This window comes from Cervus elaphus, chromosome 18 (assembly GCF_910594005.1).
Source record: "Cervus elaphus chromosome 18, mCerEla1.1, whole genome shotgun sequence".
NCBI lineage: Eukaryota > Metazoa > Chordata > Mammalia > Artiodactyla > Cervidae > Cervus > Cervus elaphus.
Window position 1 is genome coordinate 57336878 of NC_057832.1, and position 27177 is coordinate 57364054.

General features: G+C 36.9%; 1 protein-coding gene across 1 annotated transcript; it reads left to right on the forward strand.

Moving 5' to 3' along the window:
* DLD (dihydrolipoamide dehydrogenase) lies at positions 1 to 26340 on the forward strand. Its single transcript, XM_043872556.1, has 14 exons — positions 1 to 158; positions 1607 to 1685; positions 9685 to 9764; positions 10501 to 10569; positions 11127 to 11196; positions 12641 to 12741; positions 13048 to 13191; positions 13616 to 13717; positions 22307 to 22497; positions 23134 to 23304; positions 23591 to 23780; positions 24212 to 24349; positions 25391 to 25480; positions 25568 to 26340. The coding sequence occupies exons 1-14, from the start codon at positions 120 to 122 to the stop codon at positions 25631 to 25633; spliced, it is 1530 nt and encodes a 509-aa protein (XP_043728491.1). The 5' UTR covers positions 1 to 119; the 3' UTR covers positions 25634 to 26340.
* Positions 26341 to 27177: the final 837 nt, after the last annotated feature.

Sequence of the window (27177 nt, forward strand, 5' to 3'; positions counted from 1 at the left end):
CGTCCGACCGATGACGTAGGCCGCGCTCGTGCATGCGCAGGGCGGGAAGACCTTGGGGAGGTGGCGGAGACGCTTAGCGGAGGTGAAATCCTTGGCAGAAAGGAAAGTGTAGCGGCAAGATGCAGAGCTGGAGTCGTGTGTACTGTTCCTTGGTCAAGGTGAGGGCCGACTGGGTGGGGTCGTGCTGAATCAGGCCCAGAGAGGCCCACTGACGGCCTAAGTGTGGGTGTGGGAGAGACCGGCGGCCAGGCCGGGACCACCTGCGACTCCACCCCTGAACCCGCTTAGCAGGGGCGGCGGCTTGGTGGCGGAAGCCTGGGCCGTGGAGAGGCTCCGCCGGTTGTGTGACGGCCAGCAGTCACACACAGTCCCCTCCCAAGCCTGGGCCTGGAGCCTGGGGGTCCCGCGTAGGCCCTTCCACCTTGGCGGAGAAAGTAGGAGTCACCCTTGCCCGTTATGGTTGACTTTTTCCTAGTTCTAATTTCGGTCCTAGTGGCCTTTTGCAGTAGACAGTAATCTTGGGCCACCGCTTGAAGGACTCAGACTGAGCACTAACTCTTGGCCCCAGGAATTCCTCAAAGGTCCCTTAAGGGTTTGCAGCTTTAAGCGAGCGTGCATTGACTTCCCTCTTAGAGTTTGTATTTTTAATCGTAGCAGGTTATCAAGATAGCCTTCCGTTTTCATCAACGTACCGAATACAGCCAAATTGTGTATATTTGGGTTTGTGACTGAATACAGTATTGACGGAGACCTTAAAAATGATACAGAAGTTAGACTCCTTTGTTTCAAGATGAGTAGCCTATGTTTTGCGAAGTTAATGTAACAAGCTAGAAGTCCTACGTTTAGTGAGAGAGCTGGGACTAAAACTCAACCCTAATCTCTACTCTGCTGTTCTTTGGTTCACTGTCCTGACCTCAGATGCGAGCCTTGCCTTGAAGTAGACAACGTTCCTAGATCAATGTGTAGGATTTTTCACTGCCTACTTTGATAGGAGCTGTTTGCAATTTTTCCTTTGTGCCTCACTGTTCTTAGGAAAATAGTAGCCATCCGTGTTTAGAGATTGTTATGGAGATTATGATGCAGTTTGTAACACTAGTAGCTCTTCTATCTGAGTACATTACTTGGTGCACTGTCCTAAGATATCTTGTCTAATTTTCTGTCCCTTTTGTATGGTTCAGGTACATTTTCATAGATTGTACATGATAGTTTTGATTTTAGGAAAAAATAATTACATGTAAAAGGATTGTCATAATGTAGATTATTCAAGTACTTAAGCTGGAACTTTAGTTAATGACATTAAAATGATCTCTGGCGCCAAAAGTTAGCCATGCTTTCTGAAAATTTAATAAAACGTAAGCATCATTTAATAACATGTTTTAGTTAGGTAAAGAAATGAAATGGTATGTTGAACATTTATAATAAAAAGTGTGGCAAGCTGATTGTTTTTACAAAAGAGCAGAAATTGTTGTGTAACCTCCCTGTGACAGAGGAAGATACATTAGCAATCATTGCTCGATACATTTGCCTTGTCATTAATTTCATGGATCTTTAGTAGTACTATGTTTTGAATTCATATTTTACACAATAGGATCATTTTCTTTTTCAGAAAGGCCATTTCAATCGAATATCTCATGGTCTGCAAGGAGTTTCTGTAGTGCCTCTAAGAACTTATGCAGATCAACCAAGTAAGTACTTAGTGAAACAGGTTTTGCTCATATTTCCTGTATATTTAAATGTAAAAGCTTAAATGTAAAAGCAAGTGAATGTTAAGGGTAACTAATACTAAAGTAATTAGCCATAGAATTCATTTGTTCAAATGTTTGTTCACTTAAATGTTCTGTTGAACACCTAGTGTGTTCCAGATGGTGAAGAAGAAAAAGCCTTGTTCTTATAGAACTTGTCGTCTGATGGTAAAATACAAACAGTATACAAGAAACAGGGAAATAATTTGGGAAGTGATTGAAAATGAAATCTGGTAACTGGGGGTAAGGAGACTATTTCAGGTAGTGTATCAGGCCTTTTCTGTGCAAGGGCCTGAGTAAAGTGAGGGTGTGAGAAGGTTATTTCAGGCAGAGGGAACCAGCAATGAGAAGGGTCTGAGGTAAGAATTCAGTTGTGCGGTTTAAGGGATTGTAAGAAGGTTAGTGTGGCTAGAGTAGAGACCCGAGGAGTGTCAAATCGGAGAGGGTAGGCAGAGAGCAGATCATGGAGGGTTTCTGTAAGCCAGGCCAGGATTTTACTCCAAGTGTGAATGGAAACCTCTGAAGGGTGTTGGGCAGGGGGACTGATTTTCTCTGTATCCATTTTAAAGTTATGTACTTCCACTGCAGGGTGCATGGGTTCAGTCTCTGGGCTAGGAGCTAGGAGCCCACATATTGCACCAAAAAAATAAAAAGTTAATTCTTTCCTTTGGTAAGACTGAGCGTATTAGTTACTTAACACTATTTAGAATGATGGGACATCTCTTTCTGTGCTGAATGGAAATCTTAATGGGCTTATCAAAAGCACATTTTAAAGATTAGATTAGAAGAATGTACCCTGAAAGGAAGCTATGGATTAGGAATACTTTCTTCTTTTATACTTTTCTGTATTTTTGAAGTTTCTGTAAAGGATATGTACTTTTTTTTAAAAAAAATATTTAAAACAAGGAAGTATTTAAAAAGTATTTAAAAAATCCAAGGAAGTTCTTAGATTTATAATAAGATACTTTGGCTTCCCAGTACCAAGACTATTGATTATTTGAAATCATGTTTTGACAGTTTTTGAAATTTCTCATATAATCATAAGTAAAGTTGCATGGTGATGTCTTTGTTATAGAAACCATTACCTGGGGGGACTGTGACCATTGGTCTTCCTGCATTCTGTGAAATAATTTTATCCTGTATCCTTAAACTGTTGTCAGACTACTGTCATTTTGTTTATTTATTTATTATTTTTCATTTTGTATATTTAATTCTTAGGAGACAGGGTAGGAGGAGGATTCTGGTCACTAATGACCAATAGTGGGTGGTTTACCCTTGCTTTGAACAGATCAAAAAATCCTTTAAAAAGTACGAATTTGGTGGAGGAGAAAGTTCAACCCATTATATCCCCTTTCCCTTTCAGTTTCACTGAGATATAGTTGGTATACACTCTTTCTTTCGTTAAATGGAAATTCTTAATTCAGCAGGAGATTTTCATTCCCAAAGCATGCAAGTAAAGACTTTTTATGGCTTACTCTGCACCTTTGGTGTTACATATTCAACAAAGATTCATTTAGTACCTTCTATCTGCTAGGCAATCCCTGAACAGGAACTTAAATTGTAATGTTACAGACATAACTGAGCATTCATGTTGAGTAGATTATAAATCCCTTAGTATTCGTGTAGATACTGTGTATAAAGTCTTTGGTTGGATGAAGTAACAAGCATTTTATATACATATTTATATTTGTCTGAGTTATTTATTTAATGGCTGACCTTTCTTCAAGAGTGCACACTCTTTAAGGCAAGGACTGAATGCGACTGCTTATCACCAAAGATAGACAGTTGGTACTCGGTTCTTATTTACTGAATAAACCCTGGGATCATGTCTGTTTTAGTTACGCTCCATCACAAGCATCCAATATGGTGCCTGGTACACAGTAAGTTTCCGACAACAACAGTGATATTAACTGATGCATTCAGTGCTTACTCTGTCTCAAGCAGTCTTTAATCCTTGTGGCTGTCCCACCAGTTAACGTACTGCTGTTTTCTCCATTTATGAAATCGAGGAGCTGAGTTTAGAGAGCTGAGCTAGGAAATCTATCATTTCCAAGCTGTGTAGCTGGGAAAATTCTTTTGACTCTAGAACTTACACACTGTTAATCACTGATCTACTTCAACTGTCTCCTTAGATGAGTATTGGTTGACCAGCTTGAGTGGTTCGAGCTTATAATGATACAGTCCCCGTTATAGCATCTCAGTGATGTTTGAATATGGGTCAAGTTCATCAGGTTGTGTTATTGTTGGTAATGACCCATTTCATGACAAATACTTACAGCACTTAGTCACGTTTGTTACATTCATCTCTTCGTTTACTCATTCATTATTTCAACAGATACGAGGTCTCTACTATGTCCTAGTTATTGTACTAGTTGCTGGGATACACTAGTGGATAAGACAGACAAGATACAGCTTTATAGTTTGCAGGGGGAAGATAAACATCCTACAAATTATTATAATTGTGATGAAGACTCCATTGATGGAGCATATAGCTATATATAATAGCTATATATGGATTGAGACTGGTCACAATTATTTTCCTAAGGAAATTAACGTTGGTATCTGATAAGCGTTGTGGGGGCATGTGTGGAAGGAGGTGTTACAGGTAGAAGAAATGGCATGTGGGAATGTTTTAATGTGAGAATGAGCATAGTGCACTTGAGGAGATTGAAAGGGCCAGTGTGGCTGAAATATGTTGATAGTTGAGAGTTGATGTTTCCGGGTTACAAAAGACACTCTGTTTTAAGGGCAGTTGTAGGTCACTGAAGTGTTCTAAGCAGGGGCATGATATAATCAGATTTGTTTTTAAAGCTCATTCTGGTTGCACAGTTGGAATTTTTATACTTATTTTATACTTTCTTAATTTCATTAGACTGTAAGAACTAGGGCTCTGTCATTTATTGGTAGCCCAATAGCTTAGAATAGTGTCTGTAATATGAAATTTATGCTGTCAGCATTTATTTTCTAGGTAGGTGGAGCAGAATGTATGTGGGTAGACCAACGCACATCTGGGTGTAAGCTACCAGAAATTCGTTATTGCTGAAGCTTAAACCGCACGATACTGGTGGATGAGCAGAATGTGATGGGAGATGAGGCTGGAGAAAGTTACTGAAGAGATTTAGAAGTGTACTTAGGAACTTGAACTTTATCTAACAAGAAATAGGGAAACCAATGAGAAGCGAAAAAATAAGGTCTGAGTTGGGTTTTGTCAGCACTCAGTACCGAGGTAGTTGTGCAGGGTATTGTGGAGGGTGGGGATGAGACTGGAGGCTGCAAGACCAAAGATGGGAGATGGATCTGAGAAGAGAAGAAACATTTGTTGCATGCCCAGTAGGTACCTGGCATCCTCCCAGGGTCTTGACATATCTTATCTCAGGCCTTTCAACCTGGGATGTAGGCATTACTGTCACTATTATGCCTATGTTGCATCAAAGCCCAGGGAGATTAAGTAATTTGCCCAAGAATTTAAGAGATGGTGGAGCTTATATTTGAACTCAGATTTGTTTTACTTCCCCATTCTTTCTTCTTTTACTGTGTTTCTCTTTCCTCATGGACTAGGAGGTTGTAGGGTTATGATCAGAAAGTAAAATATTAAAATTCAAGAGTTTCTTTGAATCCGAGCAGTTTTGGGTGATGAAGGTATAGAATGTGACTGTGGAAATGGGCTGAAGAGTAAGGTTATTGATAATTTTAAAACATGGGACTTCCCCAGAGGTCCAGTGGGTAAGACTCCATCTTCTAGTGCGGGTGACACAGATTCAGTCCCTGATCCAGGAGCTGAGGTCCCACGTGCTGTGGGGTATGACCAAAAACTAAAAAATAGATACATTAAAAAAAAGTTTCTCTCCCCCAACACACACCAAAATATGATAAACCTTATCATGTAGCTCTTATAGTCATTTAATGAATTTGGCAATTAATGATTACTGCCTTATGATATTTGTTCCTGTTCCTTAAAAAACAATTATTAATTGTTTTCTACGATTGATTTCTCTACGTTTTGATATGTGCCTGTTTTCCCTAACTATACTGAGAGATTTCTGAAGATAGTGATGATTTCCTCATAGGGTAGGCATTCATGAAATTTGATTTCATTCTGATAATGAAGAATTTTTTGTCATTTTGGTTGGAATTCCTGAGTGGTTTGGAAGGTGTAATGGTACCTTCAGAATGGTAGACTTCAGAATCTAAACAACTTGGCATAAATGCTGGCTGGATCACTTACTAGTTGTGCAACCTTACGCAGGTTATTTAGTTCCCCTCAGCTTTATTTTCTCCCCTGTTAAATGGCAGTAATAGTTATGTAACAGATGTCCTTATCCTTAAATAAGACAACCAGAAGCATTTAGCTCACTGCCTGGCAGGTAGTAAATTATCCAAATGGTGAATAATATTGCAGACCAACTCTTTAATACATGTTTTATCGATAATTTGTTGATGATTATAATTGGTTTGTAACCCGACACCTTTATTTTAGTGGTAGCCTTGATTACATAGTATCGTTAGTTTTTTCCTAATGGTGTAATAAGCAATATTTTGTAACTTTTAGAACACTTTTCCCTGCCTTTTCTTTACATTCATTTTATGGTATTGACTAAGTTGGCCACCTCTTATTGTACCCAGTATTTTTTTTTTTTAAGTATATTATCTATGGTGAAACAGATCACCAGCCTAGGTGGGATGCATGAGACAAGTGCTCGGGCCTGGTGCACTGGGAAGACCCAGAGGAATCGGGTGGAGAGGGAGGTGGGAGGGGGGATCGGGATGGGGAATACGTGTAAATCTATTGCTGGTTCGTGTCAATGTATGACAAAACCCACTGAAATGTTGTGAAGTAATTAGCCTCCAACTAATAAAAAAAAAAAAAAAATCAGCCTGATAGCTTCCTCTTGGTATTTCATTGCCACCTGAAATGCAAATTACTATCCAGCTGTCTTTTGCTGTTTTGGCTTAGTCATCTTTTTCTTAGGCTATCAATTTGTATTTCCTTTTCTGTTTTTCTTTTTCACTTTTAAAGTCTTATGCTAGTTTTAAATTTTTCTGTCAAATGCTCTCTAAATTAATGTATTTTGTTTAACTGCTTTTCCATATCCTAATTTTTAAAACTATGTATAGGAACCAAATTGAGAAATACTTTTTGACAAGGAGATGGTGAGTCAGAATCATGTGTTGTAACCCTTCACTTGCAAGCAGCCGTTGCTAAAGGTGAATGCTAGCTGGCTTGTTTTTCTAGTATCTTATTTTGAGAAATTGCAAATATTTAGAAAAGCTGGAAAAATTTTACAGTGAATACTCATGGATTCTTCACATTTTTTTGTACTTACATTATCACATGTCTGTTCATTCATATACATATCCATTCATTCATCTTACTTTTCTGATGCGTTTCAAAGTAAGCTGCAGACATTGGTGTGCTTTCCCTAAATAATGGCTTATTTTTAAAACTTTGCCCTGAATCACACCCATATGATGACGTGCTGCAGTCCATGGGGTCACAAAGAGTGGGATACAACTGAGTGACTGAACTGAATGCCCTCCTGTACTTCAGCTGACAGATCTTTAAATGAAGACTTTTCTTCTTTCCCTTCATCTTTGTGCTTCCTAGCATGTTAGTGGAGAAGGCAATGGCACCCCACTCCAGGACTCTTGCCTGGAGAGCCCCCATGGACGGAGGAGCCTGGTGGGCTGCAGTCCATGGGGTCACAAAGAGTCGGACACGACTGAGCGACTTCACTTTCCCTTTTCACTTTCATTGGAGAAGGAAATGGCAACCCACTCCAGTGTTCTTGCCTGGAGAATCCCAGGGACAGGGGAGCCTGGTGGGCTGCCGTTTGTGGGGTTTCACAGCGTCGGACACGACTGAAGCGACTTAGCAGCAGCAGCAGCATGTTAGTGGGATTCTCATGGAATGGAACATCTAGTATCTTCAGTGTAAGCTGAACTGTTTCTTGGTATTTTCTGTAGCTTTGAAAAAGACCTAAGATCACATAGTAAATTGGGAAATAAAACACAAGTTTTTGACTTTTTGTATTTAAGTTTATTCAATAAACCTGTATATTATAATTAAAAATATGTTAAAAATTTAGTAAGAAATCAAGTTTTTTAGCTTGTATTTAAATTACTGTGAAATTAAAAATTAGACCCAAACTAAGGGGTGTTGGTTAGGTCCTCATTTGGTTCAAGATTTGAAAATAGAAATGTATTTTATAGAAATTTCTATTTGAAAATCAAAATATATTTTATTATATACTTAATTCTGAACATGAATGAGTGAACTAAGCAGTATGGCCAAAAAGCACAAATGGATCAGGAGAATCGATACAATACTTTTTATCATGTGTTGGTCTAGCTATATTTTTTTCATGTATGAGTAACCCAAATTATTACGAAGGATAATCAGTACTTTAATTTATTCATTGGGGTGATTCTTAGATTTTGTGGATAACTGGGTTGGATAACCTATTACTTGTCCTCCAACATAGCTTCTGTGATTCTGTTGAGGCCAGCAAAAGTCTTTTAAAGGATACTCTACCTCCATCCCCTAAGGGGTATGTGTTTTGTGGGGAAGGGGATGATAAAAAATGAAAATTGTTGTCTTTGTAGATCAGAATGTAGCTATTATATAGCAAACACTATATACATTTGGGTACTGTGCTGAGCTATTTGCATATGTTATTTGTTCTGTAGTACAGCCTTGTGAGGTAGATATTTTTTTGTGTGCTCCTTATTTTGCAGATGAGAAAACTGAAGGTGAAGCAGATTAAATTACTCACCTAAGGTTAGATAGCTAGTAATTATGCAGCTTGATTATTGCTCTTGGAGGTAGTTGAAATTAAGGAACGGAGTAATAGTAAATAGTAGACCACTGGAAGGAGAAACAAAAAGCCTAATTTTGTCTCTGCCACATGGCTGCTAGATGACCTTGGGCAAATTTAATTGACCTGTCTGAAACTAGTGTTTTTTACCTATATTTTTTATATAATACACACACACACATATATATGCCATCCTTTTCTTTCTCCTACAAAGTTCTGAGAAAAACATATGTGAAAGTGTGTTAAAACTGCTAAGTTTTAGAGTCACTGAGATTGTAAGGACAGTGGATGGGGGAGAAGGGAGACTGTCTCTAACTCTTAATGGTTATTGTTGCTTTATTTGATGTTGTATTGAGAAGACTGGGAATAATTGGAACTTATTTTTACATTTGTTTCATAATTATTATACTCCTAAGACTACTGATCAAAGTTAATTTTCAGCTTCTTATCTTTATATGATAAATGTCCAGAATAGTTCCTTGAGTGTTCTGTTGAACCTATTAAACTGTACAAAATTTATCATTATTCAAATAGTTCAGAACATATTTGCCAAGTGTTATAGGGAAGCAGAATTTTCCCCTTGTTATTTTAGAAGTTAAAAACCTGAAAAGGATATAATTGGTTTTAAATTTATTGAAAGAACTAAGGTATTATACGAAATTATCTTATTTAATCCAAACATCAGTCATTTACAGCAGTGTTATTATTCCTATATGACAGAAAAATGAAGTCACTTAGTCACACAGCTAATAAATGATAAGAGCTGAGATTTGAAGCCAGGTATGACAGATTGCAAAGCTCAGGCTCTTTCCTTCATACAGCTTTGTCACTAAATGTCTGTCCATTATTATTCAATAAAACTATAGGATTTAGCAAAGTCAGTGGGTACAGAACTCAGTTATATTTTGATATGCCATAATGAATAAATAGAAAACAAAATTTAAAAATCTGTGTCATTTTCAGTATGTCAGAGAATGTCGGGTGCCTCGGAATGAATAGTACTATGTAGAAAATGCTGGTTATTTGCACTTTTTTGGAGTATAAAATTTAAGATTTTTTTTTAACTGTAGTTCTTTTGATCAGTAATAAGCAATTTATTGTTTTGTATCAATTTGCTTTGATTGTAGTCGATGCCGATGTGACAGTAATTGGCTCTGGTCCTGGAGGGTATGTTGCTGCTATTAAAGCTGCCCAGTTAGGCTTCAAGGTAAGGTTTAAGCTCAGATTAGGCATTAATTTTCTTTTCATTTGGTAAGGGTTGAGCACATTCACAAAATACTTTGCAGGTAATTAATAATGATAAATAATTTCCTAATTCTATAAATTATATTTAGGTCTGAGACTAATGAAGAGAGAGGATTTATTTGGTTGTAGTATTTTCATGAAATGGAAAGTGAAGTCACTATCCCCTCCCCACCACACGCCAACCCCCACCCCATACTTTTCGTTTTGTTCTGGCTTCTAGTCACACTTTGGGAATCCCAAGTGGTGCTAGTGGTAAAGAAGCTGTGTGCCAGTGCAGGAGACTTAAGAGATGCAGGTTCGATCCCTGGGTTGGAAGGATCCCCTGGAGGAGGGCATGGCAACAGCTCCAGTGTTCTTGCCTGGAAAATCCCATGGACAGAGGATCCCGACAGGCTACAGTCTATAGGGTCCCACAGAGTTGGATATTACCAAAGCGACTTAGCATGCACACGCACACACTTTGGAAGAGTAATGGAGCTAAATAAAAACATGATTTGGTTTTTAAACAAATACCTTTCAGAATGATTCACTTTTGGGTTAGTATTATGCAGATAGTAAATTTCAAAAGAGCATATATTTCATCCTCACAAACACTTCAGTAGCGTGTTTTGTAGAAGAATTAAGACATACATTTGGAATTTTAGTGAACTGAAACATTGCAGGTTATATGCAATAAATTATGTTTTCTTTGCTTATAGACAGTCTGTGTTGAGAAAAATGAGACACTTGGTGGAACATGCTTGAATGTTGGTTGTATCCCTTCTAAGGTGAGCATGTGTTTTGTACAGTGCAGAAATTTTTTTCATTAGCCGCCAACTAGAAGGATATATTGAGATTAGAATGTTAAACTAATACAGTTATTAAAAAATAGCCCAGAGATGATAAAAACACATATTTTCCTTTGTTAAAATTTAGGTTACTGTCATCAGTCTGCCATACATTCCTGAAATAACTTCCTTGTCTCGGAATGCCCGGTCTTTGAGCTAGGATCTGATTCCATTTTTTTGGCTTTCCTCTACAGCGAAACAATTAATAGGCAGTAAATTCTTCTTTTAAGCCCTTTATGTATGAAAAATGACTACCTTTTAAACCTGCCATTCTGAAGTTGTATACTTAATTCTTTGCTTTTAAAGAAAGTAATTTTTTCATTCTTGTTTGTTGAACGTTTAAGTTGTTACTGTCTTTCTTACATTATATGTAAGAACAGAAACTGAATTGGTGTAGTCCTATGTGCTATTTCATGTAGACAATGTCATTTTGTAAGTGGTTTTTGCATGTATATAGTTTGTGAAATTTGATAATTTAGTCTTTTTATTTCCTTTAGGCTTTATTGAATAACTCTCACTTTTACCATTTGGCCCATGGAAAAGATTTCGCATCTAGGGGAATTGAAAGTATGTATACCTTTCATATTTAGCAATATCAACACTTGGCTCTTCTGGCTAAGAACTTGTGTCTAATGACAGTGTAATATATGGTTAGTGAGGGAAGAGTAAGATGTTAACAATGAGATTTATTTAAGAAAAGGCTTAAATCCATATTTCTACTATGACATCTTCTGTTCCTTTGCTAATGTGTGTGAGTGTGTGTGTGAGAGAGTGTGTGTGTATGAAGACTCTGTTTTCGTTTCCTTAAAACTTAGAGATTACTAAGAGGTCACTAGGAGGGTGCTGGATTCTTTAGTGCAGTGGGCAAATAGTGGTGAAGGAAGGAAGGTCTACTTAAGTTGTTGGTAGTCAAAAGAGATGCAAGGAGAAGGGGAAGGACGTGGCATAGTGGAAATGGACATTTCATAATGTTTTGATTTGGTATGTCCTATCTCCTGTCATTCTTTTTGGACTGTTTTCATTTTGTCCTTTTTCTCCAATTATTGTCGTTTACAGATACACCCAGGAGAATAGTCCTAGGAAAGGTCAAAACACACCTTGTCCTGGGGGGAGGCTAATTTGATTTTTATTTCTTTGTAGTAGTAGGTTTCTGAAAGCTTGGGCTGTAGTGTACGCAGACAGGTATAGGAGTGATGTATGTACATTAAAGCAAATATTTTAAACTAGGTGAAAAGTAGAATCAAAGTTTACTTTCCATACCTACTAAGGAAAGAAGAGACAGGGTTAATCAGAGATGTGCATTACAGGCAAAGCTTCATGTTCTAGCACTGACCTTATCTCTTATCTCTTATCCTAGCACTGATCACATCTCTTAGGGCCTTTGTTTCCTCCTCTCTAATATATGTATTGGTTGCCTGAGCTGATTTCTGACATAACTCTTCTTGCTTCTGAAGTTCTTTTGGAATTTGAGTTTATTTTCTTATTTTGTTGCTTCAGAGTTTTCTTGTGTGATTAAATGAGTAAAATCTAGTTGATTAAACTTTTATATTAAACTATATTTGAAGTTTTCAAATGTGATTTTTTTTTTTTTCAAATGTGATTTTTTTACTAGCTTTTGTTTCATGAAATTTAGCATTTTCTTCGGTTTACAATTTCCAGTGATGTTTTATGTTGTCATTTTTACTTAAATCTCTTCCAGACTTATAATTGTCATAAGGTGTTTAAAGAATATATTGTCATAGTGGGGTGTAATGGTTTATTTTGGACTTAATTTTTCCTGAAGGTAGACTTTTTATATTGCGTGATGTGTTCTGTTATTGTCAAAGGATGCTGTTGGCTTTTTGTCAGCTATGATCATTGTATCAGTTATTAGATTAAAAAATTTTAATACAGCCTTTTTATACAGTTTTGTATGCATTAGGCTGAAATTTTTCAAACCTTGATTAGTGAAAAATATCACGTTGCTTTAGGAATTTAGCTATGGACTAAAGATTTTTTTAACAAATTACAGTGTCTGAAGTTCGTTTGAATTTAGAGAAGATGATGGAGCAGAAGAGTAATGCAGTAAAAGCTTTAACGGGTGGAATTGCCCACTTATTCAAACAGAATAAGGTTAGTGCGTTTTATGTTCAGATTTTTGCATTATTTTATATACATGATAAATATTGCGTTATGCTGACAGTGATGCTGTTAGAAATTGGCTGCTGGAGGATATTTAATTTAAAGCAGTATGTTAGCCTAAAATAGATTTCCCCAATGGATGTAACAAAATTTTTGCTGCTCCATATGTAGTGTTACCAAGTAAGGAGGTGTTTTGTATTGGATAAATTATTTAATAGTTTTTTCTTACAAATCATATTTGTTTACCCAAAAAATTATTTTTAAACTTTGTGAATTTTTAAACATTATTTTATAAAGGTTGTTCATGTAAATGGATATGGAAAGATAACTGGGAAAAATCAGGTCACCGCCACGAAAGCCGATGGCAGCACTCAAGTTATCGATACAAAGAACATTCTTATAGCCACAGGTTCAGAAGTCACTCCTTTTCCTGGAATTACGGTATTTACATGTTTTACAACTGCACAACCTTTCTGCTTAAATATATTTTATGTTCTTTATGAACTTCGAATGAGAGATACCTGACTGAAGTACGATATGTCGACAATCATTCAGCTTTGGGAATTTGCCTGTCTTTATTCTGCAGTGATCTTGACCAGAAATGGAACACTTTATATTATGATATACTTGAATTCAATATGAGGTTAACATTGACCATTCTATTTTGAGATGCTACATGATAAACTTTTAAGTGGGCCATTTTTAATGGGTTTTGATAAAAATTAAGTCTACGGATAAAAGTCATAAATAGCTCAAAGCAAATAAATGACTTAGTATTTTTAGTGATTATACTGAGTAAGATCACAGTTTATAAATCAGTAGGTTTTTTCAAGTAATTTTGATTGTCTCTTTTTTTAAATTACAGATTGATGAAGATACAGTAGTATCATCTACAGGTGCTTTGTCTTTAAAAAAAGTTCCAGAAAAATTGGTTGTCATTGGTGCAGGAGTAATAGGTGTAGAATTGGTGAGTGATGTTTTTTCTGTCCCTTACTACTTCCGTGGAGTTGGAAAGGACTTAGGGTTCCTCTGATTGTTTGTGTAACGTCACAGGCAGATTAGTTGAGTTTTGTTTAAATAGTATCTAGTGATAGTTTTCAAGATAATCTGTTTGAGTAACCATTACTCATTACAACATTCTGTTTTGTTTTGAAATCTGCTTCCCTGTGTCTTCCAGCTTTCCTATTCCCTAGAATTGGACTGATTTTTAAAGATCTACCAGCCCTTCAGATACTTAAATCTTCCAGCCCTTCAGCAGCCCTTCAGCATTCTGAGTGAATTGCATTTCAGATAAAGACATGACTGACATGATGTGGTTTTTCCTTGCATCTCCATCCTCATTTTGATCCCTCTAACTCAAGTTTTAGAAATGGCAAATTACTTGACGTTCTCTGGATACTGTGCTGTCTCACACCTTTTGCCTACTATGTTCTTCTCCCTTCTTGTCCATCTGGCAACTTTCATGTTTGTCCAGTGACCTCTTCCCTCTGTTTTAGGAGTCTTTTCCCAGGGCCATTTTACCTCTCCTTCTAAAATCACAAATCCAGACATTTTATTCTCTGACCATAAACTCTTTTCCTGTTACTCAGAGAGCCTATGTAGCTGAAGAATAGCTGAGTTTATCATGTTTTCTAGTCCCTAGGTTCCTGGTTTTTGCTCTGTGCCCTTAGCCCATCTTGACTGCTTTCCCAAGCACCTTAGATTCCACACTGCATCACTAATGACTTCCTTACAAGTGTTCTTGAGTCCCTTGCCTCACCGTTCTGTCATATTTGCTTCTCTGAGAACACCTGTGTGCATTCACACATGCTGAGGTACCTTTGCAGTCAAAGACATAGACTTGGTACACAAACATAAGCCTTTTTTGATCCTCTGTCCTCCTTAAATTCCTGATTTCCCTCTCACCTCTCCACAACCAGATTTCTTGGAAGAGATACCCACACTCTGTTTCATCAGCTCTCACTTCGCTGTTCATCCATAGCTTCTTGTGTCACATTGCTCTTGACAGGGCATGTACGGATTTATTGCTCAATCCAGTGGACTATTCTTCACTGGTTTTTTGGTAGCAAGCAGCATTGTTGATTTTCTTGCCTTTGAAGCTTTTCCCTTACCCTCTCTGATCAAACAGCTCTCTGGATTTTCCATCTACCCTTTGGACTGACTTTTCTTTCTTCCCGTTCTCAGCCTTCCCTTTAATTGTTACTATTACCCTAGATTCTGTCTCAAGGTTCTCTCCCAGATTCTTTTTGTCTTTTAGAGAATATTCTGTTCATTCTTAACCTCAGTTACCTGAAGACTCATAAATATGTGCAGTTAATCCTTCCTCCTTGCCTCTGAGCTTTAGTATGCTATATGCTAATGTTTACAATATCTATTTTCAGGTCTCACAGGCACCCAGTGCATGTGTGACTGAACCTGTCTTTCCCTCCTTCACTTAGTGAAATACAAAACAAAACCTGTTTACTTTCTAACATTTCCCACCTCAGTGAGTGGTACTGCCGTCCATCTAGAGGCCTAAACAAGACGTTCGGGAACTGTAAGTGACCTCTCCCGTATTTTTGTGCCCCATATTGAGTCAGTCCGTGGGTTCTAATGTCATACTACCAGTTAGGTAACTCATGAATATATCCTCTGTTAGGATAAGTACAAACTCTTAAGTATTGTTTGGTGCTGGCTTGTCTCCAGCCTCATTTCTAAGCCCTCTCCCTCTCAAACTGTGTTCAGGATATATTGAAATAGCAGTTCCTGAACAAACTGCATTTTGTATTTGATCTGTAGTCAGGCCTTCCTCCTGTTTGGAACATTTCATCCCTCTGTGAGTTTCTGTACCTTCTGAGCCCTTCCTTGCCTACCGTGGATGTCCTTAGGTACTCTCGCTGAGTGTTCCATTGCACCCTGTCCTTGTTCTAGCATTTATCTTACTTTCTTGATACTACTTGTTCACTGTCTCTCTCCCATTAAATCATAAGCTCCATGAGGCTAGAGATGCCGGCTGTTTCATTTACTGTGTGTCTTTAGCATCTAACATACTGGTTGATATATAATAAGTACTCATATATTAGCTTTTGTTATTATTGCTTAATAAACTTTTGTTGGTATAATAAATATCTTTCAAATGTCAGCTTAGAAGTTACCTTTTTAGTGGAGACTTCTATTTAAGAAAACTCTGGTCCTTCCTTCTTTGAGTCTAGTATAATGTGTCTACATGTTTTCATCATCTGCTGATAATAGTATATATTGCATTTATTTATTTATGTCTTTCTTTTTAATATGATCATAAGCTCCTGAAAGGCAGAGACTGAGTTTTAGTCATATTTAAATCTCCATTGCTTTTCTTAATGACTCTTACTTAGGTTTTTTACATAACAGATCCATTATTTCATCATCATCCTTTTGAACCAGTCCAGTCTGTCATTTTTAAATGATGTTCCAAACTAAGCAAAATAGTCTGGGTTTTGGAGAGAATGTCTTTTAGTCTTCTGATATTCATAATATACTTCTTTGTGTAACCCTTTAAGATCAGTTTTTTGTTATTTGTTCGTTTGTTTTTAGCACATATTGAGCTTGTGGTCAGATGAAAACCTCACATTTTTTGCTTGAGCAATTCTGGATTTTCTTAAAACGTAAATAAAGGACTTTGAACCTTATCCTTGCTTTTAATTTAATATTGTTCACTTGCACCCAGTATTTCCAGCCTAGTTCTTTGTCTTGATTCTGTCATTTTTACACTTTACTGCTGTTTCTTGCTTTGTCTTGTTCATAAGTTGGGGAAGTATGTTAACTAAGGCGTGTGGCCCATCATCTGATCTTATCTGAAATTGGTTAATCAAGCATTCTCTAGTGTTATTCAGGTTTTCAATGCAAAGTATTAAAAACCATCTGATACTGCAGTCTTCTTTTTAGTTTTAAAAAGCTTTTAATTTAAATTTTATTTTTATTTTTGGCCACACCACACAGCATGTGGATCTTAAGATACCTGATCAGGGATCAGACTTATGCTCCCTTCCATGGAAGAGCAAGAATCTTGGATGACTGCCAGGGAGGTCCCTGATACTGCAGTCTTTTACCAGTTATGAACATAACTGATTACCTTTCTGATGGCAAAATATACTGCATTAACCAGCCCAGAAGAACTTTCAGAAATAAAATTTGGGTAGCTTATATGACCTGTTTGAAACACTTATGGTAGTCTATAATGGTTGTCAAACTGGCTATTTAAAAATCTCTACTTCCTAGTATTTAACAGGGATTGACTTCTGTTCCACATTTCAGAATCTATTCTTTTTCAGTTTTTATTTATTTTTGTTTAAAAAGTTTTTTATATTGGGGTATAGTTGATTAACAGTGTTGTGTTATTTTCAGATGTACAACAAAGTGATTCAGTTATCACATATACATGTATCTTTTCTTTTTCAAGTTCTTTTTCCATTTAGGTTGTTACATAATATTGAGCAGAGTTCCCTGTGCTATATAGACCATCCTTGTTGGCTATCTGTTTTGTTTTGTTTAAAAACATTTTTTTAATTAGTTAATTTATTTTCATTGGAAGATAATCACTTTACAATATTGTGATGGTTTTTGCCATACATCAACATGAATTGGCCACAGGTGTGTATGTGTGCTGGCCCAGCACCCCGGCTGCCCCGCCCCGCCCCGCCCCACTGGGTTGTCCCAGAGCACTGGCTTTCAGTGCCCCGCTTCATGCATCGATCTTGCACTGGTCTTCTGTTTCACGTATGGTAATGTACATATTTCAGTGCTATTCTCTCAAATTATCCCACCCTCACCTGCCTCTTGAGAAACCTGTATGCAGGTCAGGAAGCAACAGTTAGAACTGGACATGGAACAACAGACTGGTTCCAAATAGGAGAAGGAGTCCGTCAAGGCTGTATATTGTCACCCTGCTTATTTAACTTATATGCAGAGTACATCATGAGAAATGCTGGGCTGGAGGAAGCACAAGCTGGAATCAAGATTGCTGGGAGAAATATCAATAACCTCAGATATGCAGATGACACCACCCTTAACGGCAGAAAGTGAAGAGGAACTAAAGAGCCTCTTGAAAGTGAAAGAGGAGAGTGAAAACGTTGGCTTAAAGCTCAACATTCAGAAAACTAAGATCATGGCATCTGGTCCCATCACTTCAGGGCAGATGGAAACTGTGGAAACAGTGACAGGTTTTATTTTTGGGGGGGCTCCAAATCACTGCAGATGTTGACTGCAACCGTGAAATGAAAAGACGCTTGCTCCTTGGAAGGAAAGTTGTGACCAGTCTGGACAGTATGTTAAAAAGCAGAGACATTACTTTGCCAACAAAGGTCCGTCTAGTCAAGGCTATGGTTTTTCCAGTAGTCATGTATGGATGTGAGAGTTGGACTACAAAGAAAGCTGAGCGCCAAAGAATTGATGCTTTTGAACTGTGGTGTTGGAGAAGACTCTTGAGAGTCCCTTGGACTGCAAGGAGATCCAACCAGTCCATCCTAAAGGAGATCAGTCCTGGGTGTTCATTGGAGGGACTGATGTTGAAGCTGAAACTCCAGTACTTTGGCCACCTGATGCGAAGAGCTGACTCATTTGAAAAGACCCTGATGCTGGGAGGGATTGGGAGCAGGAGGAGAAGGGGACGACAGAGGATGAGGTGGTTGGATGGCATCACCGACTCAATGGACATGGGTTTGGGTGGACTCCGGGAGTTGGTGATGAACAGGGAGGCCTGGCGTGCTGCAGTTCATGGGGTCACAAAGAGTCGGACACGACTGAGCGACTGAACTGACTGACTGACACCTCTCACTGAGTTCAGAAAGTCTGTTCTTTATATCTGTGTCTCCTATGTTGCCCTGCGTGTAGGATCATTGGTACTGTCTTTCTAAATTCCATATGTATGCATTCATACACAGTATTTGTCTTTCTCTTTCTGACTGATTCACTGGCTATCCATTATAAATACAGCAGTGTGTGTCTATCAGTCCCAAACTTCATAAGTACCCCTCTTGCCCACCTTTCCACTCTGCTAACGTAATCAAACCCCACTGGCCTTCAAAGCCAGATTCTCTGGGAACTCCTCCCCCTTCCCATCCCCCAGCCTGGAAAGGCCGACATGGGGCTCAGAACTTGCTCCTGTGGGATAACTTCCATGGTATAATTGTTCTCAGATTTGTGAGTTGCCCACCCAACTGGTTTGTGATTTGATTTTATCGCAGTTGTGCATTTTCTACTGTTCCTTGTGGTTTCTTCTTTATTTTGGATGTAGGGTGTCATTTTGGAAGGTTCCAGAGTTTGTTTTTTTCCTGTCAGTGGTTGTTCAGCAGTTAGATGTGTTTTTGTACGGAGTGAACTTATATCCTACTCCACCATTTTGAGCTAATCTCAAGTAATGTTCTTTTTTAGAATCTATTCTTTCCCACCTCTGACAGTGCTCTTAGGCTAATTAAGTTCCCAAAGTTCACAGACTGTTACCCAAACTCTGTTACCCAAACTCTGTGATCTAATTTATTTGATTTGGGAATTAATTCATTCAAAACAATTAGTTGTTCTTATTTTGGACTTCACTTCTTTTTTAATGATATTTCTTCTCTTCAGGCCACATTGAAAATTGTTCTCACTGATGGATAAAACAAACAAACAAAAAGGAATCATATAGCTTTACTTCCTTTTAATCAGCATAATAATAGCCCAAGGCAATGATTCTGTTTCCTCCATCTCTGCACTTCTGCATTAGATTGTTTGCAAGCTTCAAGTCATTTAAACATCTTGACACAATGTTTTAGGTGTCTGTTACTATATTAAAATAATTCTTACATGTCATTTTAAAAATTTAGGTTTATGGAGAACTTACTGTGTCTACATACATATCTCTCTACTTTCTCGTAAAGATTATTCATATGACTTATTTTTTACAGTTCATTTTCTTTCTTCCATTAGAGTTTACTATAGTGCTTTCGAATCAGACAGATTTAAAATTGAATTTTAGCTTTGTCTGTTAATGACTTTATGTCTTTGTTAAATTCATTACCCTCTCTGAACTAATTGATCCATTATAAAAATGAGGATAAGAATAATTGCCTTATAAGATTTTGTTGAGATTTAATATGGTTAATACATTTAAGGCACCATAGTGCCTTGCATTTAATAAGCTCTAAATGTAGATATTACCAGAGTTTTCCTACCTAAGGACTGTGAAATCAGCTTTCCTAAAGAATAGGGCACTTGTCTAGCTATGCTTGCTGTTCTCTCAAGATGCTGCTGCTTATCATTTCTACTCTTAACTGTTTCTTACTATTCTGATTTAGCTTCAGAGGAGTGATTGATTTTTTTGTAGTGAGATATAACATATATCATGTAGTTCACCCATTTAAAGTGTACAATTCAGTGATTTCTAGTGTATTTACAAAGTTATGCATCTGTCATCAGTATCTTAATTTCAGAACATTTTCATTACCCCAGAAAGAAGTGAAAGTTGCTCAGTCGTTTCCGATTTATCATGATCCCATGGACTGTAGCCCACCAGGCTCCTCTGTCCATGGGATTCTCCAGGCAAGAATACTGGAGTGGGTTGCCATTCCCTTCTCCAGGGGATCTTCCCGACCCAGGGATTGAATCTGGGTCTCCCGCACTGCAGAGAGATCCTTTACGTCTGAGCCACCAGTCATTGTGTATTTCTCCGTTTTCCCAGTCCTTGGAAAACACTAATCTGCTTCTTATGTCTATGGATTTGCCTATTCTGAACATATCATAGAAATGGAATTCGTGCAATATATGGCATTTTGTGTCTGGCTTATTTCAGTTAGCATAATGTTCTCATTTTCAGGTATACTTTATTTCACTTTATGGCCAAATAATTTTCCATTCAATGAATTTTAAAAATGTGCTGTATCCATTCTTTAGTTCATGAACATTTGGGTTGTTTCCACTTAAGGACTAACATGAATAATGCTGCTATGAACATTTTTGTACAAGTTTTTGTGTGAACATCTGTTTTCATTTCTCTTGAGTATATACCTAGGAGTAATTCTGAGTTTAACCTTTCAAGGAACTCTGTTCTCCAAAAGGGCTGCATCATTTTATAACTCCCTCCCCAAGCACTGTAAGTTTCAGTTCCATTTGCTCTCCAGTAGCTGGTGGTGTTGGCTTTTTTGATTTGAGCCTTTCTAATGGGTGTGCAGTAGTATCTCATTGTGGTTTTAATTTGCATCTTCTAGTGTTGCAGTGTTGAGCATATTTTTATGTGCTTTTTGCCATCTCTATGTCCTTGAAGTGCCTGTTTAAATGTTTTGTATGTTTTTTCTTGGCTCCATTTGTTTTGTTACTGAGTTTTGAGAGTTCTTTATAGAATCTTTATCGAATAGTTTTTTTGTAAACATTTCTTTATCAAATAGTTTTGCAAATTTTTTTTATCAAGTAGTTGTTTTGCAAACACTTCTTCCTAGCCTGTGGTTTCTCTTTTTTGTGTTCATGATACTGTCTTGTGAAGAGAAGTTTTTAATTTTGATAAAGTCTAATTTACTTTTTTTCTTTTATGGATTGTACTTTGGTGTTATAGCTAAGAAATCTTTGCCTACCTCAGTGTCACAGTGATTCTCTCCTGTTTTCTTCTAAAAGTTTTACAGTCTTGGATTTTACATTTAGGTGCATAATTTCGAGTTATTTTTTGTGTATGTTTGTTATTGAATTTTTAGTGTCATTGTACTCAGCTCTCACCCCAAAAATTCATGAAATTTAAAAAATAAATACATGAACTTAATTTAGTTGCTAAATTCTTAAAGTGAATTTTAAATTATTAGGTGATTTTAATGTAAGTTCTTGCAAAGGATATATTCATAGCTTTTCATAGTTTATTTAATGCTGTGAAATTATCTTCATATTGCCAATTTGATGTACAAGTATTCACAAGTTATAATCGTTAAAATGTTGTTAAAATGCCAGCATTTTAAATTATAATTTGAATGAAAAAAGTAAACATTTATCTTGAGACAATAAAATATGAAGCTAGATTAATACTTTGCAAGCATCAGTCATTAGCAAAGAGGTTACTTCTTTCCCCTCAAAGCCTTCCTTTTCAGTCTGTCCTCTTTCTGAAGCAGCTACCACTATGTTTCATTCCTTCTCCAAGTCTTTGTGCAGTTGTCGCTCCCCATGAGGGCTTCCCCTTGACCACATTTTTTAAAAATTGCAGTCCTTCTTCATTGCAGTAGTCCTGGTTCTACTTTCGCTTTTTCTCTTTACACTTTACTATCCTCTGCATAAATTTGACTTATTTGTTTTTTCTGTCAGAATTTAAGGTCTCTTAAGGCAGCGTTTTGTTCACTGATGTATACCTACCATCTAAAATGGTGCCTAGCATGTAGTAGGTGTTCAGTAAATGCTGAATGAATAAATATATGAAGTTTTACATGTTTGTCACAATGTTAATTTTAAACCTCAGAGTTTCTAATAGGAACATAGTAACCTAGGAAAATACCTTACAATAAACTGTTTAAGATGATTTTTTAAACATTTCCTATCAAAGCCTTTATTTTCATGAATATTGTTTTTTTATTTGTGTGATTATTGTTTGCAGGGCTCAGTTTGGCAAAGGCTTGGTGCAGACGTGACAGCAGTTGAGTTTTTGGGTCATGTTGGTGGTGTTGGAATTGATATGGAAATCTCTAAAAACTTTCAACGTATCCTTCAAAAACAAGGATTTAAATTTAAATTAAACACAAAAGTTACTGGTGCTACTAAGAAATCAGATGGAAAAATTGATGTTTCGTAAGTATGCTACATTTGTTTTTGATATGGTATCCTTCTGTGTGTTTCTTTAAGAAAAACATTTAGCTTTAAGAATCCAGTTTTTTATATCTTAGTACCACTTTATTGTGTAGTGTAGCTCAGTATTGCTTATCCAGTCAGCCCTCTGAAGTTCATGATTGCATTGATGATAGAAAAATTAACCCAGTGTTCTCATTTGTAATGTACTTTTTCATAGTATACATTCAGAACAATTTAAACTCTCAACATTCAGTAAAATCATTATTTTTAGACAGATGCATGGGGAAATCAGTAAGATTATTGATTAAATTGCTTACTGTGTGCCTGGTATTCTACTGTTTTCAACACTGAAGTAACTTGCCTAATGTCTCATAGCTTGTGGCAGAAGCACTACTTGAGCTTGGATCTATATTCTTAAACCATGTCAATACAGCCTTTTGTTGTGAGGTTCAAATGATAGACCTCTAGAGGATATGTACATTTTTCATTGCCTGACCCTGTTTATGTATTATTTATGATTAAAATAAACTGTCAGAAGTGTCATTTATACTTAAGTAACGTCTGATCTTAAGTTTCCAGTATCTGCCAGCTATTCATGTAGATATGTTTTACAATTACATGCTGCTTATTACCTAGTATTGAGGCTGCTTCTGGTGGTAAAGCTGAAGTTATCACTTGTGATGTACTGCTGGTTTGCATCGGCCGACGACCCTTTACTCAGAATTTGGGACTAGAAGAGCTTGGAATTGAGCTGGATCCTAGAGGTAGAATTCCAGTGAATACCAGATTCCAAACTAAAATTCCAAAGTAAGTTGCATACCTACCTGCATTTTCAATAATTTTAAATAAACACTTGTCATGCTTTAAAAATGCATTGGCTTTGGGGAAGAATAGTAAAATTATAACCTGTAAAAGAAAAATAATTGAATTTTTCATTTTACCCAAAGCGTAGAACTTGAACCTGGAAGAGCTCTATTTGATTTATTTTTCGGTGACTTGCTAACTGGAAACTCATAGTTTTTGACTCTGGCATGACCGAAGATGAGTGTCTGTGCTTTCAGAAGCTCACTGTTTCTTCTGACCTCTGTGGCAGCATCTATGCGATCGGTGATGTCGTTGCTGGTCCCATGCTGGCTCACAAAGCGGAGGACGAAGGCATCATCTGTGTTGAGGGGATGGCTGGTGGCGCTGTGCACATTGACTACAACTGTGTGCCGTCGGTGATTTACACACACCCGGAAGTTGCTTGGGTTGGCAAATCAGAAGAGCAGTTGAAAGAAGAGGTAATTCTGAATGAGGGTGGTTTTACTCTAATGTGTGATTTGACTTAATGACAGTGGTGGTTAAGAACCCTTTCATTATTGCATTAATGCATTTTAATAACTATGTAGAACATTACAGGTAAGTTTGAATAATTCTTTACTTTATTAGTATCAGAAAGGAGAGAGTATTTGCTTGCCTGTATTTAAAAATGAGTAATTCTAGAGGTCTTATATTTGGCTTTGAAGTATATCCAGGTGGAATGACACTTGAATTTGCTTGTGTTTGTTTCCAAAATATTTTTTCTGTGATAAACCTTTTGGTCTTTCCTTCTATATGCTGTGTGAAGAACTGCCTTCTTGAGATTTAGTTCTGATAAATGGTAGATGATTTCAGCAAATGGAAATGAATTTTTTGAGAATTTATGTAAGCTCTCAATTTCTGTCTCTCACAGGGTATTGAATACAAAGTTGGGAAATTCCCCTTTGCTGCTAACAGCAGAGCTAAGACAAACGCTGACACAGATGGCATGGTGAAGATTCTCGGGCAGAAATCGACAGACAGAGTCCTGGGGGCACATATTCTAGGACCCGTGAGTACTATAAAGCCGGAAGTCCCATTAGGGTTTCTGGAAAGCATTGCTACTTAGTATATTAATTTAAAACCACCTAGTGGTTACATTTTGAGGTTATTATTTACTAGCAGAAGTTTGAACATAGCTTCTTTGTGCCTTGTTTCTAGCACTGGGTCTTGCCTGTCACATCATCTGTATTCCCTGCGCAACTAAGATATCCTTTTAAAACACACCCCAGAAAAAAATAAAATAAAATAAAACACACCCCAGGCCGTTTGCCTGCTTAAACTCTCTGGTGGTGCTTTCCACTGCAGACCTAGACCCAAGGCTCCACTGAAGTTTGGTCCCAACTGTCTTTCTGACATCATCTCTTTCCACTCATTCTCTTTGCTCGTTAATTCCCTGTCTCATGGGCCTTCTCTCAGTTTTTTTCTTTCTTTGTATTTTTTTGATAGGTAAGAAGTGGATTTATTTAGAGAGAAACATACTCCACAAAGTGTGGACCATCTCAGAAAGTGAGAGCACCTTCTCAAAATTTCTTAATAGGCCAAAACTTGTTCCCATTTTAAAGCCTTCCTGCTTATAGACCATTTGTTTAGAATCCTATGTCTCCAGATCTTTGTATGACTGGCTTATTTAGCTTGGTTCAAATGTTACCTTCTAAGAAAAGCCTTTTCTACCACTGCATTTGAAGTATGCCCTCCCCTAGGTTTCAGATGTATCAGTGATGATAATAGAACATTTGAGTGCTTACTCTGTAACAGTTTTTCCTAAATACATGCATTAACTTGGGTTTTCAGGACTCTGTGCAGTAGCTGTTGTTCATCCCTTTTTTGAGGCGAGTAAATGGAATGAAGCACAGAGTCAGTGAGTAATTGAGGTAGTAAGTGGTAGGATTTGAATCCAGGCCACTTATCTTCAGAGCCCAAGCTCTTCTGTGCTACTTTTTTCTGTTAGGATTTTTCCAGCTGGAGGCAGTTAACTATTCTAATCTGTCCTATTAGATGGTAGTTGTTTTGCCATAGAAACAGAATTACTTCTTGATTTATTATTTTAAAGGGTGCTGGTGAAATGATAAATGAAGCTGCACTTGCACTGGAATACGGAGCATCCTGTGAAGATATAGCTAGAGTCTGTCATGCACATCCGGTAACAACACACACAATTAATGGCTACCTAAATTTTCTTCTGACTCACAAATACTTGGTTTTTAATTCTAAATTTCTTCCCTTTCAGACCTTATCAGAAGCTTTTAGAGAAGCAAACTTGGCTGCATCATTTGGCAAATCAATCAACTTTTAAATGAGAAGATTATATTTTTCTGAAGTTTCCTGGGGACTTTTGTAGAGGTCACATTTCTGAACAGGAAATGGCTCACAGCTGCAAAAATTTCTAGGACTGAATTATGAAACTTTTGGAAGGTATTTAATAGGTTTGGACAGAATTGAATAATCTCTTATCTATATTTTAAATAAATTTAATAGTTTTCACTGCATTAATATCTGCAGAAAAAAGCTACTTATAGTAGCTTCCTGGAAAATTTTCTTCAACCCATATTTTCTTTTTTTTTTTTTCAACCCATATTTTCATGCTATTTATGAAGGGTTCAGCGTCACTGAATTTATGTTAAGTGGCTTTTATCTCTGATACAGGACTGACTTACATGGATGCAGCTGGAGTATGATGTGTGAACAGCTCTGTTTGAACCAAGGTGATCAGGTTATTTGAAACTTGGTTTTCACATTGGAAACAGTCATTAGAATAAGTTGGAAACATGTATAAACTGATGTAAATAAAAAACGATGATCTCAGTTATTTTAATCCCCAGTGTCTTGGTGGTTAGAGGTAAAATTTGTGTTTAGATTTTTAAGGTTCTGTTGAGGTCTAAAGTATAGTTATACAGTTAACCAAAGTAAGGCAGTGTATATACAAAATCAAGTATCAGATGGAGAAACAATGTATTACAGTGGAAAATGAAGACACGGAAATAAACATGTCTTAAATATTCATTTACTGGTTATTCTGAGTGGATATCAAGATGGTCCTAGTTTTTTTGACTACCTCTAGTGTATATTCTTCTTTGTTACTCTTTATTACTGCTTTTATAGACCAGGATGTATCTTTTCTTTCCACATTGTAGGATAATACTAAGGTATTTAAAAGGTCATTATCCTTTCATCTGTTTTAGCAATACCTACTAAATGTTTAGCATTTATTTTTGGAGAAAGAACATAAGGGAATCTTTAATCGACTTTCTTTTCCTAAGTGGATTTCCAGTTTATCCTGTCTGGGTAAAATTGACTTTTTCTTTAAAGAGTGCTATAAAGTAATAGTTATTGATAAATATTTAAAATGACTGTTTCTTAAAACACTTAAATAAGTGTTAAATACTAAAGAGACTTTTGCATGTTATAAGTCATTTCACATTTATTCATCAAATTGCAGTGCACTTGATGTCAATTTAAAGGACACCTATATTAAGGAAAGTTTGGAGAATATAGTTTATTAGCAGAAGGCTATGCAGAATAAGATACCAGTTGATCAGAGATTAAAGGAAAATGTTTAATAACCTTCAGGTTTTAATTTATTTACATATAGGTCACATTTTCCTTTTTTTTCACATGTCCAGTGGTCTTGACTTGTATTATGGTCACTGTAAATCAATACATTCTAAAGACTGGATTCTGTTACCTCTGGAAAATACTGAATTTTTTAGTGAGCAGTTAACTTGATTGAATGCCAAACTCTTGTTGTCTTTATGTGTGTGGGATGCAGGGGAAGGCAGCTGAAATCTCTACTCAGTTGTTTTAGCTTCACTTGGGCTGCCTGAAGTTTGTACCATGCAC

Excerpts from the sequence above, each read along its gene's own strand:
- DLD (XM_043872556.1), top strand. The coding sequence starts at position 120 with ATGCAGAGCTGGAGTCGTGTGTACTGTTCCTTGGTCAAG. Across the intron at positions 1,686-9,684 it reads AACTTATGCAGATCAACCAA|TCGATGCCGATGTGACAGTA; the intron begins GTAAGTACTTAG and ends CTTTGATTGTAG. Across the intron at positions 9,765-10,500 it reads CTGCCCAGTTAGGCTTCAAG|ACAGTCTGTGTTGAGAAAAA; the intron begins GTAAGGTTTAAG and ends CTTTGCTTATAG.